This window comes from Leguminivora glycinivorella, chromosome Z, assembly GCF_023078275.1.
Source record: "Leguminivora glycinivorella isolate SPB_JAAS2020 chromosome Z, LegGlyc_1.1, whole genome shotgun sequence".
In the NCBI taxonomy this organism is placed as follows: domain Eukaryota; kingdom Metazoa; phylum Arthropoda; class Insecta; order Lepidoptera; family Tortricidae; genus Leguminivora; species Leguminivora glycinivorella.
The window spans coordinates 54,469,113-54,487,957 of NC_062998.1; the positions used below are offsets into that span (position 1 = coordinate 54,469,113).

Genomic DNA, 18,845 nt, shown 5'->3' on the forward strand with positions numbered 1-18,845 from the left:
TGATGAATCCCTTAGTCCGGGTAACCGAGATCCAGTTGCAAGTGACATATGCGTCGCTTCCCCAAGTGGCAAACCTCAACCAATCAGTAATCAGAAGGCGGTCGTAAGAGACCCACAAGAACTAAGCACTTCCAGCGGAAGCCTAGGAGAAGAACAAAACTGCGACGCCAAACTGTCCCACTCTGTGCTACAGCGTGCACAGAAGTCTCAGCGAGAAAAACCCAGCTCCAACATACAGCCCCAATCAGGGAGCGACCCAGAGAAGAGTGATGACCTAGTGTCCGACTCTGAACAACTGCTTGCAAATAAGTCACTTCAAGAGAAACCCCGCGCAGAGATACAACCCGGAAGTGCGGCAGGGAACAGCGAGAGCGAATTGTCAGAACCTGCAGGGCCTGACAATTCACCACAGCGTAACCAGAAGTCACCGCGTAAAAAACCTAGCAAATCCAAACTTGCCACAGAGACACTACCTAGAAGCTCAGAAAATACAAGCGGTTCCGGATCGGTTCAATCTACGCTACTGAATGAAAAGAAGCTATGTTCTGAGAAACCCTCTAGCTCCAAACTAAAAGACGAGACACGTACCAAAAATATTCAAAAGTCAGATTCTGCACAGCGGCGTGAAAAAAAAACACGTCGTGGAAAATCCCGCAGCTCCAAGCTAGAGAAAGATGCACGACCTCAAAAACCTGGGAGCCAAGAACAGAATAGCAATACAATACGCGATTCTAAACCAATTCCTAACAATATAGAAAATAACAATAACGACCTCTATAAAAGCTCCACCTCCATGCAATGTTTCATCAGACCTCGTCCATTTGCAGCCTCCCAAAGCAACAAGCGTTCCCAAACGACATCCGTAGAGAGTTGTAATAATCCGTGCTGTCCTTTCAAAGATTCACTGACATCTGAAAATGAGACGTTAATAGAGAACTGTGTCAGTCCTGAAGGTCCGTTCAAAGATTCTCAAGTGAGTGGAGGTCAAAGTACGTCTATCGACAGCTACGCCAATCCTGATAGCCCTTTTAGAGATTCGCAGACCGATAGAGATCAGTCCACCTCTCTAGAAAGCTGCGAGAATCCGGACTGTCCCTTTAAAAATTTACCAACGGATGAAAATCAAAGTACATCCATAGAAAGCTGCGGCAATCCTTGCTGCCCTAAAAGAGAATCTCAAGCAAATAGGACTGCTTCATCCAGACGAAGGTGGGCGAGTCCTAGTCCTTATCAAGACACGCCGGGGTACAACAATCAGTTTGCCATGGACTCTCGTAACAGAAAGCCTGCTAGATTTTCTTGCGGTAGAATAACAAGTCCACAAATAAAGATCAGCGTGCCCTCACGCAATACATTGAAGCCGGCTCCAAACTATATGCAGCTGTTTAATAACGAGAGAGCTCACTGGGCCAAATCCTGTTGTGATCATAACTCCCCCCGGAGCCAACCGGAAGACATACGCACAAACAGCTCTCGTAACAATAAAGCTAATATGCAAAGTACATGCTGTTTGAATCGCACTGTCCCGACTAACATACACTTGACCGACCGCGGATCTGTGTGCTGTTTCGAAGTTTTACAACCTAAAAATCGTTCTCCAAGCATAAACCCTTCTGCGGATTTACAAGCATCGGCCAATCACTCAAGTCGAAAGGAGTTACGTTTGAAATCTCGGACCTGTGCACACGGGGTACGAGACAGGCCAATACAGGAGCAGCCACCCATATCGCTGCAATGCCCCAGCAAGTCGCCGAGGAGCTCCAGCAGACCACAGAAGGTAAAGGACTGCCCTTCCACTCCACTCAAAGTAGTAAATTGTCTTCCCGCTTCGCATAAGGCCGGGGACTACCAAACCAGACCACTGGCGTTACAGTGCCGCACGTCCTCTACACGATGCAATCCCAACTGTCAAACTCCATACGCAGAACGTGACTCAAATTGCCCAGCACTATTGTCCAGATCATTCACTCAGACAGATTTTCCAATTAATGAAATTAAACCAGCAAAGCAAAAAAAGGAAACATGTAAATCAAAATTGACAAAAATGGGTGAAGCAAATTATCCATGTGACCCCCCAGTTCTTAGTCCATGCGCGTCAAGTTTGAACTCCTCAGAAAGCGACAGCTCTTTAAAATCAACAAAATCATCTTCAAAATGTTTAAAACACAAAAAAAACAAGCAACCGAAAAAACAATCAAGTCAAGTTAGCCTATGCGGCAACATGTCTCAGGAAGGCTTTACGCCCTGTGGCAGTTCAACAAGTTTGGCAATGTCTGGAGGAGGCAAACAATCTGGAAAATCGTGTAAACAACCCAAAGAAAAGGCACCGAAAGCATCCAAACCGAAAAAACAATCAAGCCAGGTTGAAATTCTATGCGGCAACATATCTCAGCAAGAATTTACATCATGTGGCAGTTGTAATAATTTGGCAATATCTCGAAGAGGCAGTACTTGCAGTACAAAAAAGTCAGCAAAACCGGCCAAACAACCCAAAGTAAAGCCACCGAAATCATCGAAACCGAAAAAACAACCAAGCCAGGTAGAATTCCTATGCGACAAAATATCTGAGCAAGAAATGTCACCCTGTGGTAGTTATACTTTGACAAAGTCTAGAAAAGACAGTACCAGTTGTTCAAAAAAACCAGTTAAACAACCCAAAGCAAAGTCACCAAAACCATCAAAACCAAAAGCACAATCAAGCAAGGTTATTATATGCGGCAGTATACCTCCGCAAGAAATAGTGCCCTGTTGCAGTTCTACAAGTTTGGCAAAGTCTGGAAAAGGGAAAACATCTGCAAAACCTGATAAGCAACCCAAAGCAAAGGCACCGAAAGTATCAAAACCGAAAAAACAATCAAGCCAGGTAGAAATTCTATGCGGTAACATATCTCAACAAGAATTTACGTCCTGCGGCAGTTGTAATAGTTTGGCAATGTCCAGAAGGGGCAGTACTTGCAGTTCAAAAAAGTCAGCAAAACAATCCAAAGCAAAACCACCGAAACCAAAAAAACAATCAAGCAACGTAATAATATGCGGCAATATATCTCCGCCAGAAGTGACCCCCTGTGGCAGTACTAAAAGTTTGGCAATATGTGGAAGTGGCAAAAAATCTGCAAAATCTGGTAAGCAACCCAAAGCAAAGGCATCAAAACCCAAAAAACATTCAAGCCAGGTAGAAATTCTATGCGGCGACATATCCCAGCAAGAAATGAAGCCATGTGGCAGTCATACAGATTTGGCAATGTCTGGAAGAGGCAAAAAATGTTCAAAATCTGACAAGCAACCCAAATCAAAGGCGTCCAAAGCATCAAAACCGAAAAAACAATCAAGCCAGGTAGAAATTATATGCGGCAACATATCTCAGCAAGAAATGAAGCCCAGTGACAGTTGTACAAGTTTAGCAACGTCTGGAAAAGGCAAAAAATCTGCAAAATCGTGTAAACAACCCAAAGTAAAGCCATCGAAAGCATCAAAACCGAAAAAACAATCAAGCCAGGTAGAAATTCTATGCCGAGACATATCTCAGCAATTTACGCCTTGTGGCAGTTGTAAGAGTTTGGCAATGTCTGAAGTAAGCAGCTGTAGTAGTTCAGAAAACACATCAAAATCGGTTAAACCATGCAAAGAAAAGGCATCGAAAGCATCCAAACCGAAAAAACAATCAAGCCAGGTAAAAATTCGATGCGACAGCACATCTCAGCAAAACTTTACGCCCTGTGGCAGTTGTAACAGTTTGGCAATTTCTAGAAGAAGCAGTACTTGCAGTACAAAAAAGTCAGCAAAACCGGCCAAACAACCCAAAGTAAAGCCACCGAAACCGAAAAAACAACCAAGCCAAGTAGAGTTTCTATGCGACAAGATACCTCAGCAAGAAATCACACCCTGTGGTAGTCTATATACTAGTTTGGTATCACCTGGAAAAGGCAAAAAATCTCCAAAATCTGTTAATAAACCCAAATCAAAGCCTTCAAAACCGAAAAAAGAATCAAGCCAGGTAGAAATTATGAGCAACAATATTTCTCAGACAGACCTGACGTCCTCTGGCTCTTCGTCTAGCGCAACAGCATCAGAAATATCTTGTAAATCATCAAAAGGAAAGCAGCTAAAACCAAAAACTGAAATAGACAAAACTTTATGTCCTGCTTGTCAGCAGAAATTAACGGGAAAGTCGGCAAAATCAGCAAAGAAAAAGTCACAGAAATCTGCAAAAGTAGCTAAATCTGTCGACTGCCTATGTAAAGAAAGTGACAGTTCATCTAGTTCAGCAACGTCGGTAAAATCACAGAAAGTAAAGTCTCCCATACCAACTAAATCGGATGAATTTCCATGTGGTATCTGTCAGCAAAAAATATTGTCTTCCGCTAGTTCAAACGCCTCATTAGTATCAGAAGCGTCGAAAAAATCAGCAAAAGAAAAGCCTGAAAAGGCAAAGTCGCCAAAACCAGAAAAATGTCCGAAACCGGTAAAACCACAGAAAGTAAAGTCACCCAAACCAACTAAATCGGTCGAATTTCCATGTGGTATCTGTCAGAAGAAACTGACGTCATCCGAAAGTTCAGCGACGTCGGTAAATTCATCAAAAGTAAAGCCATGTAAACCAGCAAAAGTGAAGTCCAAACCTGCAAAACTGAAACCACAACCAGCATCAACGTATATCCCAGGCCCTACGCCGATATCGCGGACCTGTAGTCCAACTAAACAAAAATCAAAAACAAAATCTAAACTGCCTGCACTGCCAGATTCCCCTTGCGGCGTGTGCCGACAGAAACTTCTGCTGCCCAGCACACCCGTTAAATTAAAAGATCCTAGCAGCTACAAGGGCGACCAGGAAGGTGTCATCAGCGTTGCGCAATACGAGAAAAATAAAAGAAAGAAGAAGAAGTCTAAACTAATGAACACGGACGTTTGTTTGCCGATATGTGATCAAGATAAGAAACAAATGAAGTTTCGACTGGTTAACTGTGCTCAAGGTACAAAATTACGTTTTTTGTTTATTAAAATAAAATGGGCTAAAAATAAGTAAGTTAAATCCTTAACCAGTGGTGCGTCAAGTAGTCAGGGTCATGTCCTGCCCGCGAAAAGATATTATCCGGCCCTCCGCCGGTCCTTCTAAATAGTGTGTGATATCATAATCACAGAATATATAATAGTAAAAGTACAAAAGGCTCACTCCTTTGACAAGCACAAAATGCCGCCGTTCTAAAGAACCTACATTAACAAACGGACCGCACGCGAGCAGCCGAAATTGAATTGAATTGCTCCACGCGATGGTCGTCACCACTGAATGGGCCCCGAACTCGCGGCTCCCGGCATGTACTTGTAGCGCGGCGATAGAATCGCGGAGTGAGCCGCCCCTGGTGATATGGTCAGCAGTGTCAGCACTAAAGTAAAAGGGGTATTGAGAATTTCGCTTAAGACATGCAATTCTTGTAATACTTCTGAAGACGCTAAGAAAGCGAAGTTGTGTTTGACAACCTCTCATGACCTTGTTAACAAATTGGCAATATTTTCTGGAGTTTTACGGGTTTGATTGATATAGCTGTAATAAAACTGAATTTTTCTCATCTTCTGAACTTATTTCAAATGTTGGCTCCTATAGAACCAGGTGCGCCCACCACAGTCTATCTGATATAGATTTCTGCCTTTCAGAGTTGCCACCGCCACCGCCAACGCCAAAGCCGAAGAAGCGTGGTGCCCTGTCCTGCGCCATGGGCACATTATGTCGGTGTATGTATCTTTGTAACAGTACTTACATTATGGTATTTATTACCTTTTAATCGTTGCTTCGCTCGCCTTAAATTCGAAAGTTGGGGAATGATCCATACAAACTTCCGCTCCCCATTTTAGAAAGTAGTGGGGGGTTAGGAAGACAAAAGTTAGTCTATGTCACTCTCCATCCATTTCCACTTAAAAAAACAAGTTAATTCGTCGCTCCGTTTTCCCGTTTCCCGACGGACTAACAAACAGACAGATCTTTCCGATTTATAATATAGTATTAGTACATACATTGTGCTACATTAGTCGTATCTGTCATATGATGACACAATTTGCTCTTTTGCGCACATACATCGTATTCGTATGTATATAATTAATTGTACATCGTATGCAAAATACCTAAAAGCTTGTTAATGAATAAAATATGTTCCAAATGAAAGCATATAAAATAAATAATAGTTATTTGTTTTACAATGGGGCAAAGTAGTTGTTTAACCGCACGTGCCAATATTGATACCCGAGCAAGCGAAAGATTCCAGTATTGAACCGCGAGCGTAGCGAGTGGTTCAAAAAGTGGAATCTTGAGCGCTGCGAGGGTATCAAGGCACGAAGGTTAAAGAAACTTTGCCACCGAGTGAAACACAAAATTTTTCACCACACCAACACGAACAAAATACTAACTATAAAACATCAAAATAAATAAAATCCATCAATTTATTCAATATTTATGATTCAAAATCATCATTTATAGGTAAAATCTAGCAGCCAGATTAAGACATCGAGTTAAAATTCGTATGAAATTACTTTGCCCCCTTGTGGATAAAATAGAATTTTGCTATCTGTTTTCGAATAGCAAAGAAAGCCTTTACCAGTTGGTGTGGTGAAAAAGATGTTTTTGTGTTCCAGACCTGAGCCCAGCGCCCTCAGTCCCGGTTCCGGCCAGATCAGGTACAAACCGATATATAATTATAATGCCTGCCTATAACCATACTTATATTAAATCTAAGATTACAGTACCGGTCAAAAGTTTGAGTTCACCTTTTGATTTCGGTACAAATGAGTACTTTTGTACGATAATTATCTTCGGTTTGGTAGTCGAAATATGTTTTCAACATATTTATTGTTTTGTGGAGATTTGTTTTACTAGTTAGACACAATTCACGTACCTTTCTTTCACTAAAATCTAATAAACATGACGGCAAAATGCTAGTTATATTTATGGCCTTGCCTTTGCCACTAATTGAGACACATTTTACACGAAACACAGTTTTAGCCAGATAATATAGGCCAAATAATTATTTAGCCTATAAGATTTGAGGGAAACAGATGTTAAAAAAATATAAATTGTTTACGAAACAAATTTTGACGTCTGAACTACAAAAAACTATCTCTCTAAAACAGTCAATTGTACTGAAAACAAGGAGTGAATTTTTTTGACCGGTACTGTATACCATCCCATAAAGTAGCATGGCGCGCCACGCCACTGAAAATGTCTTGTTGCTATCGATTACTTGTAAGTAGATTGACGTTAAGTGTCACTTTCGAGCCATAAATCTATGTCGAAAATGACCCTTAACGCCATCTACAAGTACAATCGTTGACATGGTATTTTTTTAGTGGCGCCATCTACTTTTTGCACGTTCTTAGGCGGTCGCATGTTAATGTATGGAATGGTATAATCTTCTTATATTTAATCTATGCTATAACTAATAACTATATTCCGTATCTTTTTCTACTCCCGAACTGTTATTCGTCATTTACAGGGTCGTGCATAGATCTTTAAAACCCTACATAAAAGTCTATTCCCAAAGCCAGCGTCTGCCGGCTTTCGGCGCATGCGCGCAGTATCGAAAAAACTGAAAACGCATTGTTTGGCTCTGTAACCATGGCAACGCATTGTTATAACGATACCGCGTTCGTGTGCGGGAAGGCTTTGGGGCCGCTGAGCTGACAGTGCAAACCTTTGCGTCAAATTAAGGAAACAGTGTGAATTTCACGAAAGTTATTCAAGAAAACAGTAAAAAACTAAGTGCATGGTCGTAGAAAAAGTATTGTATGCAACGGTGTTTAACTGAGTCAAAAAATACTCGTGGCGTCTTACTAACAATTTTCGGCTTCGCCTCAAATTGTTACCCACGCCACTCGTCTTTTTTGACCCCCTTTAAACGCCTGTTGCATAAAATACTATTATACTCTCTATACTTTTAGGTACCTATTAAAAAACACACAATTGATTTGTACATTTTAAACATTTTTTTTAGCTTCTCTGCCACCGGGAAAAGAACTCAAGCGTCAGTGTTCGGACTCGGGTAAGTAAAACGATAGATTTATTTTTACAAACTATACTGAATATATCTAAGGATACTGTCACCGCAACATCAGAATAACAGCGCCCTGCTGACAATCATAGTCATATGCCGGCGTATCATGCTGCCAATTTTATCACTTATCCACGTGGATAAGACATCTGTCACTCTCACACTGACATACTTGCTAAAGCGTGACGGATGCTTTATCCTTCATTTTCATTTTCATTTTAATTTTTAATTTTCATTTTCATTATGCTTCCAATTTTATCACTTATCCACGTGGATAAAGTATCCGTCACGCTTTGGCAAGTACGCCAGTGTGAAAGTGACAGATGTCTTATCCACGTGGATAAGTGATAAAATTGGAAGCATGATACGCCGGCTGGCTATACATATCTCGTGCGATGAAGATGATAGGTACCTATATGTACGTAAAGGATTTTTTCTCAAACGCAATTACGTTCTTTACGTTCCTGTACGTTCCCGTACCCTAAACGCAAAGGGGTTGCTGGAGAGCATCACGTCTTTTCCCGGCCTTTGCTGTAATGTAATGTACTATTGTTTCAGCGGCGAAAGCCCTGAAGGAACGTGTTGTCACTTGCATGCTGCGCTCAGGTTAGCCATGGACCATGGATCCATTACTTAATATAATAAATAACATAACATATAATATTACTTACTTAACATACGGCACTATATTACCGCACTAGCTAGGTAATGAACTCATTACGCAACTATATCAAAAATTTTAATGGCCATATGTAGGCACTGTAAAACAACGTACGATACACGTGCGAAGAGGTAATTCGTAAATCGTGTCGATTTATCTTCCACTTTTGAACTTCTTTTCCCCACTTGTATCATAGTGACATAATGTTTTTCAGTAGTACGGATGGTGTTACTTTATTGCACTAGTGCGAGAAACGGTACTTTGTGTGCCTACATAATATGTCGAAACTTCAATCAAACGCCGTGCAATAGGCACTGGTCCCACCGCGAGCTAGTAAGCTATGAGCTATCGGCTATAAAAACGAACAAAAGATAATCACTCCCGTGCAAATAAAAAAGACACGGCGTTGTTTATTACTTACTCGCCCAGCGGTGAGCTATTAATATCGCCGTGTCTCTTTTATTTCCACGGTAGTGCTTATCTTTTGTTCGTTTTTATAGCCGATAGCTCATAGCTTACTAGATCGCGGTGGGACCAGTGCCACACTCATGCGAAGAGGAAATCTTCCTCCGCACTTCAGTATAATGTTTATTAGTAATAATCAGTAAGTTTGTTTCAGCATCTAAAGCGTCGACGGAGCGTGTCATCACTTGCGCGCTTCGCTCCCCAGGTTTGCTCTGACACCTTTACTTCACTTCATCATCACTATCACTATCACTACATAGTATAAAACAAAGTCGCTTTCTCTGTCCCTATGTCCCTATGTATGCTTAAATCTTTAAAACTACGCAACGGATTTTGATGCGGTTTTTTTTAATAGATAGAGTGATTCTAGAGGAAGGTTTACATGTAAGTATAGTACCAGTGCAAAGCCGGGGCGGGTCGCTAGTTTATTATAAAAAACTCATATATATAAATATATATATATCGCTATAGTTGCCCCCAAGGGCAATAAAACGCTTGAGCTCGTGTTATTATTTTTCTATTGTCTTTATTACCTATAATGCAAGTAGTTGAAGTAGTAAACCCAAAAGAATGTCGATAAAAAATCAGTTCAACCTTACTTGTCCAATATAGTAAACAAACGAAGCGTCAAATATGGTCAAAGACATTACTAGTGATTGGAAGTGTCGATAAAATGATGTATTAACGATAATTTCCCTGCTGACGCCATCAGAGGATTTTCAATTTTACGTCACACAACATCCATACTATCCATACTAATATTATAAATGCGAAAGTAACTCTGTCTGTCTGTCTGTCTGTTACACTTTCCCGCTTAAACCACGCAACCGATTTTGATGAAATTTGGAACAGACAATCTTTAGACCCTGAGACAGAACATAGGCTACTTTTTATTTCGAAAAAAAGGGATGAAGGGGTTGAAAAAGAGGTTGAAAGTTTGTATGGGATTTCTTAATTTTAAAAGATAAAACCATGAAACTTTATATTTTAGCACTTGATAAGAAATCATTGAACATCTTGATAACGGATAGGGATAGGGATAGGGATAGCGATAGGGATAGCGATAGGGATAGTGATAGCGATAGTGATAGCGATAGCGATAGCGATACGGATACGGATAATATGCGATAGCGATAATCGCGATAGCTCTAAGACGATCGTTGTTTGCTTGCTTGAAGATTACGTTTGCGATAAGCCATAAGCGCACAGATGTCATATATACGATCACAAACGTATCTACGGATAATATGGAGTATCGTCTTTACTCGCAGGGCATTTCGGAATTTTTGTAATCGGTCAACCAAAACATAAAAAAATGCCTCGCGGTATTCAATTGCAACAATCAAAAATTATGCAATCAAGACGATCGTTTTTTACAAGCAAGAATCAACTTCAGAAGATTACGCTCGGCCCCTTGCAATATATTATGAATTTGTTTCTTCTAAAATGTAAAAAATGTAAAAAAATTTAAGGGATAATAGAAAAAAGTACTTTTTACCCACCGATCATAGTGTCGAAATACGGGCTATGTGGGATGTTTATTTATTTATTTTATTTTTATTTTTATTTTAAATATGTTACACAGTATGACAGTAAAAACCAAAGCACTGAGTAACTAAAAATACATAAGAGCATAAAAAATAAACACATAAAAGTAAGAAACGTCATCTAGATTTAGGTGACAACGTAATGTCGAGGCTTATAAAGGTTTCCCCAGCGTATATACGTTTCCCCAGCGTACTACGCTGTGGTCGATGTGTAATATTTCTACAATCATTGCAAGCAAAAGTATTATGTGCAATCAAAATAATCGCAGATAAATATACCTACAGAGAAACCTAAGGATCCAAATGAAAATCTTAATGAATACTTTTATTACGCGGGCGAAGCCGCGGGTAAAAGCTATCTATGATAAAACCAAAATTAAATTTCTTTTTCGTCACATTTGCAATAATCCTGTGAAAAAGGCTTGTCTCACTTTCGCTTTCTTCAGAAACATGATTAAAATCGGATCATGGCTCTCGGAGTTATCGGTGAACATAAGTACATAAAACATAAATACGAAACTAAATTATACAGAACCTCCTCCTTCTACGTAAAGAAGGTCTCTGCTCGGCTCGCTCCGTGCAAGACAATAAAAAAGTGATAACGCGAGCAACATAAACATATTTCTTTATTTTAGGATCCGCGACGCTAGATGTGTGGGGACCCTTATTATCATGACATCTCGTCAATACACATTTTAAAAAAACCGGCCAAGTCAGGTGTAGGCAGCGCCGGCCCGTGCACTAGATCAGGGTAGAGCGAGTTTGAGTTTTAGCGCCCTTGGGAAGAAGTTTCACTACGCAGGAAAATAAATCGCGAGCGTAGCGAGCGCGACATTTTTTTTTTCATAGTAGTGCCATAATTTGAAGATTAACGCAATATAGAATTTATGGATATCATCATACAGAGTACGAAAGGGACAAATGGTTGAACAGGTTGAACTTTCGCAGTCGCACCCTAGTTTAGTTAAGTGTGGCTGACCGTTGATATCATGTACATAAAATAACAAACAAAATGGAGCACTATAGTGGCTAAGACAGGAAAGTAGATTTGGATTTTGTTCTAACTGAAAGAGAACATATAAATAGTAAGCGCGAGCGAAGCGAGCGCGATTTTTTTTCCTATTGACTCGATTTATTAAGACTCAACCCGCCAGCGGGGAATCCGCGAACTTTCAAGCTTTTGTCTTCTGAGCTGCGGTCTTTTACATATTTTGGGGTATTTTGACTTCACAGGGCGCCTATGTTCCCGACTTTTAGGCCTTCTTATATTTCGCCATCACTATTATTTTTATAATACTAAGAGTCAATTAAGAGATTAACTGCGGACTCGATCGTCACCGTCGGGATGTCCATTTCGGTATTTTGCCACTAAGTGATCTTATTGCTTTGAAGTTCACTCACCACCTGCTGTGACTCAGAAAATTGCGCCTCTCTGAGACGTTTTGCGCCTTTGGCTTTATGAGGAGCTCCGCTTTGGACTATCGGGCAGACTCATATTTTTGTATTTGGATAGCGACGTAACTTTGTCGTTCGCCGCACAATAATATGGTTCGTCAAGGGCTAGAATCCTCCTTTTACGGCGCCCTAGCAACAGCGCCCTTATGAATGTTGGTATAGCCTGACAAGTTTTTATTTGACCCTCGCCACGTTGCGGATTTTCAGCTGAACTAATTTATTTTACTGGCAAGGATTAATATTTGACACCCGTCGTCAAAAATCATTGAAATGGTTTCTTATTTTTACGTTTTTTATTATTATTATTGTTGATGAAATTAATATTGTATTTTTTTGGACATTGGATTTTTCCTAGAAATATTCTAGACATGTATTTTTATATATACATAATACCTAATTATATATTTTTTGTTTAACGATTATTTTTATATGAAATTGTATATTATAGACTCAATATTATTATGAACAATAATTTACAACAATAAATTGCTCTGATAATTAGGTTAGATTAAGATCATAATATATATGTAATGAACTATTCATAAGAGCTTGTAACTAGGCCTACATGAATAAAGATATTTTGAATTGAATTGAATTGAATGTCAGTGATGTAAACGAGAAGTAAATATTTTCAATTTTCTAACGGTTTCATCGCAAATTTGCCCAAAATAATATTTAAAAAGGTGAAAATAATTATACTTAAGGTGATAATTTACTAACAACAAAAAAGGATGAAGGATTTCACAGTATTTCGATAACAATGTTCCGAAATCGTTTGTTGACATGTCCGGTACTGACAATTTATAGTGCGGTTGTCCTGTACTGATTATTTGGTTTCGATTTAGCTTAATTTATTTTTTGTTCTTATTTAAGGTGTCTGTAGCTCTGCCGTGAAAAATATTTATAGAAATAAGAAGGCCGTTACATCATTGACACCAGTATAAAAACAAGGTCCCACGCAAAAAGAAAATAAACATCGACGACTTCGATAAAGGCACAAGATTCATGGATTTTAGGCTGTGCGGAAACAAGTAGCGAGTATTTAAACCTTGCTTATTACTATATTATTAACTTTGATTCTCTAAAACCCTGTTTTCATTTTCCACAAATATTAAAGCGAAACCAGTACACGCTGTCCCCATTATATATGACGTCCGCACATTATTGCCATATGAAAGCGGTTTGTAGCGACACTCTTTCAGGGTCAAATAAAATCTTGTCAGGCTTTATATGTTGGCAATGTGGTGCAACTTTCCACTTAATCTGAATTACAAATCTAGATTTTCAATAGCTGGATTAATTCCCGACTCCTCTCGCCATTTTGTGATATGTGCGCGCCCACGCAATGTATAATTTTTTGTATGGATTTTTCCACATTCTCGATTTTGGCGCCCCCTTGCCATGTGGTGCCTAGAGCGGCCGCTCCACTCGCTCTACCCTTAATCCGGCCCTGGGTGTAGGGTTCCGTAGTTTCCCGCATTTAGTTCAAAAACTGTTCAAGCTATCAAGTTCAAAAAATTTTTTGTAGAAAGTCTTTATAAAGTTCTACTTTTGTGATTTTTTTCATATTTTTTAAAGTTATGGTTCAAAAGTTAGTAATTTTTTTGCTTTAGGAGCGATTATTTCCGAAAATGTGAGCATTATCAAAAAATTATTTTAGTAGACCCGTATTCATTTTTAAATACCTATCCAAATAAAAAAAAAACACTCCCCACTTTACCTGCAGGAGAGGGTATCCTAATAAAACATTTTTGTTTTGACTTTTTATTTTTGCACTTTGTCGGCGTATTGGTACCAAATTTCAGCTTTCCAGTTCTAACGGTCTGAAATTATCCGCGGACTGACGGACGGACAGACAGACATTGCGAAACTATAAGGGTTACTGGACTTCCTAGTTGGAGGACGGAACTCTAAAAAAAGACATTTGTAGGTATAATAGGCTAGTTTCCTATATTTAAAATAAAATATTTTATGCAGTGCACAAAATAAAGCACCACATAATTAGAAGAAATATAGGGGCAGTACTGGCAGTAGTTATGTTTAAACATAATTTATATTTAATAAGTCAAAGAGAAAGATATAAAGTAAATGAATTGACCGTGACGTCACTCCTCAGTATTTCATAGTAATTCCATATTAGAAAATAGTTTTGACATTTCTTAAATAGAAGCTGATTTGACTAGTAGGAAACTAGCCTATTAGTGATAGTTCTCGATAGCATTTAAAAGGTAGCGCTAAATCAGTCAATTTGTAATAAAATGGCTACGCAGCATAACATGCTGAGCCCATTCCTTTTGACATGCATGCTAAGTAAGCTGTCTATTTTATTATTTAATATTTTTGTGTAAATGTTTAATTTTTATTTGTGTGCCAATAAATGTTTTCTTTTCTTTTTCTTATTCTAAAAAATTGAGGTACTATTCTTATTATGAAGATTGTCGATCATATATAAATCATCCTTGGTGTTTATTATTCTCTGAGGACTGGACAGACTTTACATACACGCTTTTCTTCGTTTCAGATTCCAATATCTCTTTGAAGAAAAAAATTGTCTGTCGGTGTTTAGGCCCCGGACCAGGTTTGACATTTTTTTTTTGTTATAATCTAACAAGAAATTTTGCATCGTTTTACGATGTACCTACACAGTCAACCAATTGGAACCCTAGACCACTGTAGAGTAGAAGCATATCATAGTAACGTTACAAATCAGATTGTAAGAAATCTCTTGCTGCTTGTCATTTTGACATGGTTGTAGAGCGGCCTGGCTGTAGGTAACAGTAATCCGCCAAACTGAGGACAGTTACTTGGCAGGTAAAGCGCTCTTGGCATCGAGACGGTCAACCAAGTCTGACGAAATTAACGACCTGTCTGGCCTTGCGGTCCTGGGCCTTCCGAGATCGCCGCGAGATAGACTACCCGTCCTTATGTCATTAATACAGTATGTGATCTATCTCGCGGCGACATGTCATGTGAGGCCTGAATCCACCACAGATCTTTGTTCCTGAGTCATGGATGTTTATGTTTTATATGTATATAAGTCGTATTTTTATATTATCATTGTCTGGGTACCCACAACACAAGCCTTCTTGAGCTTGCCGTAGGACTCAGTTAATCTGTTTAAGAATGTCAAAAAAAAATTCTTGGCATTAAGAATTCAACGAACCATACGAGTACATAACACTTAAAAAATGATTGAAAATTTAAGGGCGAACGAAACCTTAAATCCCAAAGAAAATATGAACTTCGCGCCATCTTTTTTGTGCCGAGACTTGGTTGAACGTCTATAAATATAAAAGTAAGTGCGTTTTCACATTATCCGATTCGATATCGGATGTAGGACCGCTATCCAGGCGCCATCTTGTATTTTTTCCATTGAAATCCTTCCAACATTCGATCGGATAGTGTGAAAACGGACTAAAAGCTCAAGGTATACAACTAGGGTTTGCAATCCGGATATTCGAATATCCGAATTATTCGAATATCCGCCAATATTTTTATCCGAAAATATTCGAATAATCCAAGTGAAATTATCCGGATAAACGGATAATTTCTATAAACATTATTTTTTATTTATAAGTAATATATTTAATAGATAGACGTCACTGAAACCAATTTCGATCAATTCTTAATACGGACAATGTTATTGCTAACAAGTCAACACCTATTTATCTTCAAAATCAAACTAATATTTACAAAACAAAGAAAGCATTCGTGGACAAGAAGTAAGCAGAATGCCTCACCCCACGCACTCAGTTCTTATCAAATATTCGATTAATTGGATGATTTAAAAAAACAGAAAAACGTTCAAGTATTATTTTTTAATATGAAAACGTTACCCCAACCTACTTTCATTACTGCTAATAGCTAACGTGAAGTTATCTGTAAAACCGTACTTAATAAGGGAGATTTAACCTAGATTTCCTGGTCCCTTGTTTTTTTGAAATTGAAATTTAGCGCCTCACTCCGAATTTAGCTGTTATCAGTTCCATGGCAATTTAGTACGCCAGAATTCCCTCCACTTCACTAAGAAATATAAGGCATTTTTCTTTTAAGTCCTTAGTTACATTCATACACAAAAATCGGTCTAATTACTACTTATACTTTGAAATCTTAGTCGATCTACTGATCAGCTTGGAAACTAAAACCCATCAAATTGCTGCCGAGCAATTTGAGGCGTTTTGGATTTGAATATTTAAATAAGTTCGCCTTTGTACCTCCTCCTTCTTCATTTTTTTTTTAAATTTTATGTCTTGTATATTTTATGTTGGTGGTACAATACTTATTTATCGCCTCTCCCCTTCCATTGGTACTTTGGTACCAGCCACTGTGCAACTAAGGTCTAAAATGATCCACACCTGGATAGGAAGTATCTTCGACTAATTGGTCTTCTTTTTTTGGTTATTCTGTTTTGAAGGAGTACCTATGCTCAGTTGCTTATTCCTGTTCTAAGACCCTAACCAGGACGCTTTTGTTTAGAGCCTACGAAAAGAGTTTTCAACTATTTATATTAAGTATCCGATCCGGTCCAAGATGGCATCTGGTATGGGCGTAGGCATTTATGCAAATGACTAGTGACTACAGTGGTAGTATCAGCATGGGCAATTATGCCACTGTCTTTTAAGCCGAGACATACGCAATAATTACCTGTGTACATAAGAATATAGTTAGACAAACCCAAGGAAAGAATATCTATATACTCAGCGACAGTCAGGCGGCACTCAAAGCCTTCACATCGCCCAGAGGTGACTCTTGACTGGTATTAAACGGCATCCAAGCTCTTAACAAGCTTGGAAGGCAAAACAAGATGCAACTGGTATGGATACCGGGGCACGAAGGCTTCATTGGCAATGAAAATGCTGATGAACTTGCCAAGGCCAGGTCTGAAGACAACGTCACAAGGAACCATTAAAACGGCTATGAAGGACCATACAAAGGCTAATCACCAAAAAGAGTGGGATGCCCTGGTAGGTCTGAAGCATTCAAAGCTCTTTATGCGGAGGGTAGAATCTGGATGGAGCAAAAAGCTAGGAAAGCTAGGCAAAAGACAACTCCAAATTATAACGGGGGTGTTCACAGGCCATTACGGGATCAAAGGAATGTTGGCCAAGATGGGACACGCTGACTACACAGATTGTCGCATGTGCGGCGAAGAGGAAGAGACCGTCAGACATCTAATGTGTGAATGTCACGCCCTCGCCAGACAAAGAATGAAGAACTTTGGAGCAGGCTACCTAGTACCAAAGGACATCAGAGAGCTACCCATGAGCCTCATCATCCGATACGTGGAGATGGTCGAGAAGCTCCTGAATAGCTGAAGGATCTTTAGATCTAAGGGGTAATTGCACAAAAGATCCCGATGGGTCGAAGTGTATCCGGAAGGGCCCCGCAGATTTAAGATAAGATGAGTATCCGATCCGATCGAGCGAAGGACCGACTCCTATACATTCTCGAAATCATTCAAGGCGCCATCTTTGATTTTTGCCTTTGACATCCTTCCTATATCCGATATCGGAACGGATAATATGACAACGCTGTATCGCCTATAACCATCATCATATCCAATGATGTTGTCTCACGTTCCACTCTACACAAGCCATCCTCTCTACCATCCATTTCCAAGGTAAAGGTGTTGTCAGAAAAACTTCTCGTTATACCTAACACCTAACTAATCACTACTACTAACTGTCTTATATCGACAGCTCACTATCTGATTGCAAGATTCTAGTCATAGAACTAAAGATAGAGAGCTAGGTGTGTTTTAATTTCTACAGTTTGCTGATTTACGCAAAAAATAAATAAAAATGTAGGTAAATTTTGCATTATGGCGCTCATCTATCTCAGCCGTTATCAATTCCACGCTTATACGCACCTGTAACATTAATTTTGTTCCATTTAATAAATTATCCGAAATTATCCGAATTATTCGAATATTCGAATAATAAAAATTGTATTATCCGAATTATTCGAATATTAAAAATCCGTCGGATAATGCAAACTCTATATACAACTCGATAAAAATAAATTATTTTACGAACAATAATTACAAATGAAAGCATAATTCTTCTTCGTTCCAGGGTCTATTGCGACATGTCGGTGCGCAAGCCCTAAACCAGGTTTGAAACATATTATGTATATTTATAATCAGAATCATACACAACAATAGAGATATAAAATAAACTTCGTAGCCACGACGAGTTCACGCCGCTACGAGATACAAAATTACAAATGGAAATCGTATCTAATGTGACAATTTGTAATAAGTTTTGCTTTCCGCTTGTAAGACAAGACTCAATAGCTCTCAAATATGTTTGGAATAGAGATGGGCCGAATATTCGGTATTCTGCAAATTCGGCAAGTTTATCAATGCCGAATAGTTCGGTTAGATTATTTACCGAATAAACAAAGGAAATAAATACCTACTCTTACAAGTTCTAGTTCCGTCAAATATACTCAGTTCGATAAAAGTCTTGTGTTAGTGTGCGGGAAAAGTGCACGCACTGATTGGGCCTGCATCATGGCGGGACGAGCGGCGGCGCGCATGTTTAACAATTGACGCTCATACAAGACAAGTGTCCTGTCCTGAGTTGACGCTGCAAACTTGCATAGGGTAGACGCACGCTCGCCCGCCACCGAACGCTCCGCTCTGAGTGTCCACTCAGGCTTTACCTTTAGATAAAGATAAAG

General features: G+C 39.2%; 1 protein-coding gene across 1 annotated transcript in view; it reads left to right on the plus strand.

The window, feature by feature from the left end:
- The window catches only part of LOC125241310, a 95,247-nt gene extending 76,503 nt beyond the window's left edge, over positions 1 to 18,744 (plus strand). The window contains exons 2-8 of the mRNA XM_048149721.1: positions 5,650 to 5,727; positions 6,622 to 6,663; positions 7,977 to 8,024; positions 8,592 to 8,639; positions 9,314 to 9,364; positions 14,683 to 14,739; positions 18,236 to 18,744. Of these exons, the coding sequence (XP_048005678.1) occupies positions 5,709 to 5,727; positions 6,622 to 6,663; positions 7,977 to 8,024; positions 8,592 to 8,639; positions 9,314 to 9,364; positions 14,683 to 14,739; positions 18,236 to 18,324 (354 nt within the window). The 5' untranslated portion in view covers positions 5,650 to 5,708 and the 3' untranslated portion in view covers positions 18,325 to 18,744. The remainder of the gene's footprint in view (positions 1 to 5,649; positions 5,728 to 6,621; positions 6,664 to 7,976; positions 8,025 to 8,591; positions 8,640 to 9,313; positions 9,365 to 14,682; positions 14,740 to 18,235) is intronic.
- The last annotated feature ends 101 nt before the right edge of the window (positions 18,745 to 18,845 follow it).